The sequence below is a fragment of the Urocitellus parryii genome, chromosome 11 (genome assembly GCF_045843805.1).
Source record: "Urocitellus parryii isolate mUroPar1 chromosome 11, mUroPar1.hap1, whole genome shotgun sequence".
Classification (NCBI taxonomy): domain Eukaryota; kingdom Metazoa; phylum Chordata; class Mammalia; order Rodentia; family Sciuridae; genus Urocitellus; species Urocitellus parryii.
In genome coordinates, this window is record NC_135541.1 from 16577673 (window position 1) to 16585569 (window position 7897).

Sequence of the window (7897 nt, forward strand, 5' to 3'; positions counted from 1 at the left end):
GCTGGCTTGGGGGCTCGGGCAATACTCCAGCTTCGCTCCTCCCCGGACGGGGCGGGATTGGGAAGTCCCGCCCAGCAGGCCCGGCCCGGGGCTGCCCTAAGGGCTGCTCCCGCCTCCTTCCTGCGACCGCGACCCTGGGATTGAGTGTGGGTCCCAGGGGCAAGGGGAGGGAGCGGGCAGAGGCAGGCGGGTCATGCCCTGGTCGTCCCGCGCCGTTCTCCTTCGGGATCTGATCTTGGGCGTTTTGGGCACCGCCGCCTTCCTGCTCGACTTGGGCGCGGACCTGTGGGCCGCCGGCCAGTATGCGCTCAGCGGCCGCTACCTATGGGCCGCGCTGGTGCTGGCGCTGCTAGTCCTCGCATCGGTAGCGCTGCAGCTCTTTAGCTGGGTCTGGCTGCGCGCCGACCCGGTTGGTCTGCACGAGTCGCAGCCTCCCGGCCGCTGCTTGGCGCTGCTGCACTTCCTGCAGCTGGGCTACCTGTACAGGTGAGCGCTGCGCTCTCGGAAAGGGGAGGGAGATCGGTACCTCCTGCACCTGGGCTACTAGTAGTAGAGGCGAGACTCCTGACACCCTGAAGGGGGTGGGAGGAGAGGATGGACGCCAGAAGAGGAACCAGATCTCAGCAGCTGAGCCTCCAGACCCTTAAGGAAAGAGAATCCAGGTCTAGAGTCCCCAGAGCTTATCTAGCCCTACCCTTCAGGTTCCGGTGAAGGAAAGCGGTGTTCAGGGAAGAGGGAAAGAGGGCTTCGCAGTCAGATTTTCTGGAGTCCGTGTCTGGCTATGCCACCTGTGACTTCCTTTCTGCGTTTCTCTGAGCCTCAGTGTTCTCCTCTATAGAAAGAGGCAGTTGCAGAGAGAGAGGTCTGGCAGGCAGGTCAGTTGTGAGGAGTCAATGGAAGGAGTAGGAAGGTACCTCAGGCTGTGCTGGCACTGTTCAGCGCTGCTGTTCCTTTTAATCCTGAGCAGGGCCTTAGGCAGGTCACTGACCTCTCAAGATCTGTTTACTCATTGCTGCAATGCCTACTTCTCTTTTGTGAGGATTAAATGAAATGACACCTGTAAATTGTCCTGGCACAGTGTAAGCATCCAACAAATGTCAGCTAGCTTCATGATTATGTGGGCCACCCTGTGAGTTTCAGCAGCCCTGAACCCCCAGAGCATGCTCATTCCCTCTCTCCTTTTCTTTCCCAGTTGTGTGTTTCTCCCTCAACACTGGCTTCCCATCCCCAGATGGAGCAAGAGGGCAGAGGTGTGCTGGGCTCCCTAATGAACTCCTGTAATCCCAGTGATTTGGGAGGCTGAGGCAGAAATATCAAACATTTGAGGCCAGCCTCTGCAACTAAGCGAGCCCCAAAGCAACTTAGTGAGACCCTGTCTTAAAACGAAAAATAAAAAATAAAAGGACTAGGGATGTGGCTGTGGTAAAGTGCTTCTGGTTCAATCCCCAGTACCATTAAAACAACAACCACAACAAAGAGATCATGCAGTTTGACTTATCTAACACCCCTGGAGCCAGCCAGGGCTGGGCACAGGCTGGGTCTCGGAAAATATGTGCAGACTATGCTCCTTTTTAGAATTAGCAGGGGCCTGTAGAGACAGCGAAACTGAAATCAAAGGGTCAAAGCCATGCCATGAAGTCAGGACTTCATTGTGTGGTCTGGGTTAGGATGGCTGGAGGCGAAATCTGCTTTGAAGTCCATTTTTACAAATTCTATTAAGATCTTGCTTTGACAAAGCTGCATGGAGTCTCCAGAAGTAGAGAGAGGAGCTTTGATGTTGCCATTTTTCCCCGAGGAACTGCAGGAGACACCAGTAAAAACCTGACGGGTATGGAGGGGCACAGTATTACTGTCCCTGAGGCCTCACTGGGCCTGCGTTCATGAGTGCTTCATGCATCTTGCCTTCTCCTGTTTCTGCTGACTTTTGGCTTGAAAATAGGGTCTGTGTTCCTGCTCGTCACAAGGCTGAAGTGGGGGCTTCTGTTGAGGCATTAGAGGACCAAAGGCAGAAGCTCCTATGAGGGAGAGCCCCAACAGAGCCCTGCCTGCCTGTCACTCAGTGTGTATCAGGTCTATAGAGGCAAGTGACAGCTGGCATCTGATGAATGAATTTGCATGGAGGGAATGGACTCTCCCCCTAGAGCCAAGTGAGATCAATTCTGGGTGCAGAACTACTGTCCCCTCAGGCCAATTAATCCCTGAGGCCTGTGTGGACAACCTTAATTCTGCCCTAGTCTCTATCCCCACCCATCTGGGCCAGCCCTGCACCCCCCATTTGTCCCTGGGCTGTTTCAGAAATCTCTCTTTTTTGGGGGGGTGAGGTTACTAGGGATTGAACCCCGGGGTATTTTTTCATTGAGCTGTATCCCCAGTCCTTTTTATTTTTTATTTTATTTTTTTAAAGAGAGAGTGAGAGAGGGAGGGAGGGAGGGAGGGAGGGAGGGAGGGAGGGAGAGAGAGAGAGAGAGAGAGAGAGAGAGAGAGAGAGAGAGAGAATTTTTAATATTTATTTTTTAGTTCTCGTCGGACACAACATCTTTGTTGGTATGTGGTGCTGAGGATCGAACCCGGGCCACACGCATGCCAGGCGAGCGCGCTACCACTTGAGCCACATCCCTAGCCCCTTTTTTATTTTTTATTTTGAAACAGGGTGTTGCTAAGTTGCTTAGGGCATTGCAAAATTGCTGAGGCTGGCCTTGAACTTGGAATCCTCTATCTCAACCTCCTGGGTCACTGGGATTACAGGTGTGTCCCACTGTGCCTGGCTCCAGCATCCTCTTAAAATGGGATTTCTGCTCCACTGTAACTCTTCCCACCCTTCCTCCTCGCCCCAGCCAGTGTCTTCTAGAGCACAATCTGATCCCATGTTGCCCATGCTCAGAAGCTCTCCATAGTTCCTTGCCCACAGGATCCCAGGAGATTCTTAAGCATAGTAAAAGTGAGAACCACTGCCTTGGACAACTTTATAGCGTGCCTTTCAAATTCAAACAATTTTGGGTCCCTTTCTGATTCCCTCACTGCTAGCTGCTGCTGCTGCTTCTTTTTTTTTTTTTGTGATGCTGGGGATTGAACCCAGGGCCTTGTGCATGCGAGGCAAGCACTGTACCAACTGAGCTATATCCCCAGCCCCACTACTAGCTTTTTGATGCCATTTCCCCAGATGTAAAATGGGGCTCTTGTGAGGGGTAAACAGGACAAGGTTTGTGATGCTCTTGGGGCAGCGCCTAAGCAGCAGGACTAAAAGTTGTGTTTATCCCAATTTATAGATGAGGTTCAGAGAAGTTAGGTAGCTTGCCCAAGTCCCTCTACCATGTGAGTAGACAAGTTAGGATCAGAGACTGTCTGTATCTGCCAGATGGGTAAGAGGCTGAGGAATTCCCTGGACGCTGACCTGGCCCTGTGGGCATCTGTGTGTGCTGCCTAGATGCCTGCAGGGGCTGCAGCAGGGGCTGTTGGTGTGGCAGCAGGAGGAGCCTTCCGAGTTTGACCTGGCCTATGCCGACTTCCTGTCCTTGGACATCAGCATGCTGCGGCTCTTTGAGACCTTCCTGGAAACGACGCCACAACTCACACTGGGGCTGGCCATCGTGCTACAGAGTGGCCGCGCTGAGTACTACCAGTGTGAGTACCAGGCCAGCAGCTGGCCCTCCTTTTATGGATTAGCAGAATTTCCCTTCAATGTCAGCAATATATTTGCTTTTTTAGAATAACTGTTGAGAAAATAGGAGACCAAACTTTAGACAGTGGATCTGGGTTCAAATCTAAAGTTAATCTTTAGCTGCATGGGTATGGAAGATTGTATAACTTCTCTGAATATCAGTTTGGCCTCATCTGAAAAATGGATATAATGTATGATCTTGCCAGGTGCAGTGCATATGCCTATAATCCCAGCTGCTTAGGAAGCCGGGGCAGGAGGATTGTAAGCAAGACGCTGCCTCAAAATGAAAAATAAAAATGGCTAGGGATATAATTCAGTGTTAAAGTACCCTTGGGTTTAATCTGCAGTACCAAAAAAAAAAAAATCCTACCTCATAGAACTGATGAAAGGGGGTGCTACATATAATGCTCAGTGGCACATAATAAATCTTAATTATAATTTTTATTACTTTGATGATATTAGATAAAGCATGTAGGGTACCTGATATATAATAAGCAACTTGTTATTCAATAAACAATTTATTGAGTACCTTCATACAGTCAAGTTTTTATTGAGCATCTCTTCTGTACCTGTCACTGTGCTGAGGACACAGCAGTGAGTAAGACACGCGGAGCCTCTGCCCAGCCAGGATGAGTGACTATAAACACAAGAAGTTACAATAAATGTGCTGAGTGACTGGAAAACAGAGGCAGGTGGCGGAGGCTGGCAGAGCCTCAACAACCACTGGGAAAGTTTGTGTAGTAAGGAGCCTTGGGAGGCTTTCTCGGAAAAGGGAAGTAACTTGCCCAAAGTCAAGGGTGGCCACGCTAGACTCCAACTCACAGCTCATTCAGAGTCCAGTGCCTCCGCTTTGCCTTTGCCACTCCTGTACATTCTGAAGCCCCCTGCTAAAAATGCCACAGCCTCCCAAAGAACCCAGTCCCCATCCTGCCTGCCATCACTTTCAGTGTGACACAGGAGTCCATCTTCACTTTATACCAGAGGAAAGAGGTATAAAAGGTGAAGTGACATTCATTGGCTGCATTTTTTTTTTTCCTGTTTTAAGGTGCTAAAATATCTAGGACCAGAGCCAAGTGGAGACAGACTATACCATATGTTGGGTGGAGGAGATTGATTTCTTAAATTTTTATTTAGCAAACATTATCCCAGGTGAGCAAAATCTGCCTGCCTGCCTGCCTGCCTTTTGCAGTACTGGGGATCAAACCCAGGACCTCACACCTGCTAGGCAAGCACTTTACCACTGAGCTACATCCCCATCCTTTTTTATTTAATTTTGAGACAAGGTCTTACTAAGTTGCCCAAGTTGGCCTCAAACTTTTAATCCTCATGTCCCAACCTCTCTAGTAGCTGGGATTATAGGTGTGCACCACTGTGTCCAGCCAGAATCTGTTCTCTACCCTCTAGGAACTTAGAAATAAGGAAGTAGGTAATAATTAGTGTGATCAGACTCCATGCAGAAGTGGGTGGGGTATTATAGAGATACCCAACACAAGGAGTGTGTGGGCTGGGTGACCCCAGTGGATATTCAAGCTGGGGCTTGTAGGTGAGGAGGAGCGGGTCAAGGGAAGTGAGGCATGTGCTTCTGGCTTTACTAATAAACCAGACAAGCTTGTCAAAAGTCACAGGCTGTGGCATGCTGGACAAACTGGAAAAACTTTAGCCCTGCTCAAACCTAGAAGGTGGGTAGTTGGAGACAGGGATGGCCACAGATCTGATGGGTATATGATAGGTTCCCAATAAACATTTGAGTGAATTAGGTGGATGGGAAAGGGGAGGAAGCATTCTAGAGACATTTCAGGGCTGCTTCCATCTTTCTTGGAGGTCCTAGTGCTTCCAGTCCAGGTTGGGCAACGAGGATGTGGGATAAATATCTTATCGTCAGCTTCTGGATCTTGGGAAAACAAGAGCAAGGTCAGGCTGTCCATGGAAGGGAGCAGAGGGGAATGTGGAGAACTTCTGCCATGCTACAGGGACATCTCTTCTCTCTGACATGGAGAAATCAGCCCCTTTCTGATGACTGATTTTCAGACCCAAGAAAAGCTTAAGCTCTTCTGAGAAAGGAAGGGTTATGGGGCCTTAGAAGATGCTCAGGGTGCAGCCAAGGCCCAGGGGTGCCAAGTTTCATACCCTCCCATTCTTGAAAGATGTCCCAGGATAGCACCTAAAGTAAAGCCTCCTGGTGAGGTCAGGCTACACAACTGAATCCCTGCCCTCTGGTTGTGTGAACTCACTGAATGTTCTGGCACTGCAGTTTTCCCGTCTACAAGTGGGGGCATTCTAATACCCAACTCAGGGCTGCTAGCAGAACCCCCAGGGTACCTGTGGGCCTGCGGATGCTAGGCAGGCTGCTCACAGAGCTCACCTGTTTCCTCTTATTCTTTATAGGGCTTAGCATCTGCACATCCTTCTTGGGCATCTCATGGGCACTGCTGGACTACCACCAGGCCTTGCGCACCTGCCTTCCCTCCAAGCCCCTCCTGAGCCTGGGCTCCTCTGTCATCTACTTCCTGTGGAACCTGCTACTACTGGGGCCCCGAGTCCTGGCGGTGGCCCTGTTCTCAGCCCTCTTCCCCCACTATGTGGCCCTGCACTTTCTGGGCCTGTGGCTGGTGCTGCTGCTCTGGATCTGGCTTCAGGGCACAGACTTTATGCCAGGCCCTGCCTCTGAGTGGCTGTACCGGGCGACAGTGGCCACCATCCTCTATTTCTCCTGGTTCAATGTGTCTGAGGGCCATACCCGAGGCCGGGCCACCATTCACTTGGCATTCCTCCTAAGTGACAGTGTTTTGCTGGTGGTCACTTGGGTGACTCATAGCACCTGGCTGCCTGTCGGGATCCCATTGCACATGTGGCTTCCCTTGGCCAGTGTCTGCTTACTTTTAGGTCTGGCTCTGCGCCTTGTCTACTACCGCTGGCTCCACCCTAGCTGCCGCTGGGAGCCTGACCGGGTGGATGGGGCCCGAAGTCTCTCTCCTTTGCCACACAGTCAGCTGCCTCAGAACAGGCGTATGATTCACTTGGCTCGGAACTTTTTCCCCAAGGCTAAGGATCAGGCTGCTTTGTCAGGGAAAGGAGAGGTGAATGGGGTCCTCTGAGGCAGGGTCAGACCAGCCTAGGGAGTTCACAGTGTAATAAAATGAGAAGGCCTGGGCCCTGGAGGGCCAAGTGTGCCAATTATTATGTAGGAGACACTTTTCTCCTTTTCCCCAACCAGTATAGCTGGTGTCCCAGAGCTTCCCATGGCTGGTATTTTCACCTTTCAAGTAATTGGTGGAAGTGCCATGCCACCCTTGTTTTCCTGATCTTGCCAGCCCCAGGACACCTATGGGCTGGCTCTCTGGAATTTTTCCCTGCACTACCCCATTTGTTTAGTTCATTCAACAAATGTTTACTGAGAGCACTTTATGTGCTGGGAACATTTTTCTAACTGTGGAACCAGCTGCTGCTCTATAGTTTCATCCTCTGCCTGCTCCAGCCAATCCTGAGTAGGATCTGAAAGGCTGGTGGACCAACTCTACACGGCCCCTGCCAGCACCTCCAGGGTCTTAGCACAGCTGTTTCAGCCTTGGCTCCTCCAGGGGCTGCTTTTTGCCCAAGTGCCTTGTGGGCCTGTGGTCTGGACCATGCACAGCCCATTGAGTATTTTTATTCTTTAACCAGTGTACCTCCTACCTCAGAGTTGATGTGAGAGGAAGAGAATGTGTATATATACGAGTTGCTGCCAGTGAGGACACGTGTTATTTTTGTTTAACAGTATTAATATGTTATTATTAAAAACTTGTGCAATCCTCTGGTCTGTGTCGTTAAAGTCTACTACCTCTCCTGGAAAAAAAATGGATCAGGGATGTGGAATCACTTAAAATTGGAACACTCCAAATTTCAGGAGCTGGTGAGCCTGGGTGGGCTGGCCCATACATTCAGCAGGGAATCAAAATCTGGATCTGGGTGGACTTGGTGCTTTCTCTTACCATGGCTCTGCTGCTGGGCCTAGCGGGAGCAACTATAAGCATCTTTAGGATTAGGAAGTATGAGAGGTCAGGTGCAGAAGGTTCTTTGTTGGGAGCTCTTTGAGGTTATATTCCTTGGAGAAACAAGGAATAGGAAGAGGACACTGGAGTCTGAGAAGATGGTTTTGTTACCACTGTGATGGCATCTGGAATAGTTTAGTTCTGTTATTCATTTATTATAGTAGAGAGACACAATAAACAGGATTACTTATTAAGATAGTGTTAAGTGCTA

The 7897-nt window shown here is 50.2% G+C and overlaps 1 protein-coding gene across 1 annotated transcript; it reads left to right on the forward strand.

Annotated features, from left to right (window-relative positions):
* Nucleotides 1–108: 108 nt before the first annotated feature.
* On the forward strand, nt 109–7387 carry Xkr8 (XK related 8). The gene is made up of 3 exons (XM_026391734.2): nt 109–486; nt 3425–3621; nt 6044–7387. Exons 1-3 carry the CDS (start codon nt 194–196, stop codon nt 6751–6753), a joined length of 1200 nt encoding a protein of 399 aa, XP_026247519.2. The 5' UTR covers nt 109–193; the 3' UTR covers nt 6754–7387.
* The last annotated feature ends 510 nt before the right edge of the window (nt 7388–7897 follow it).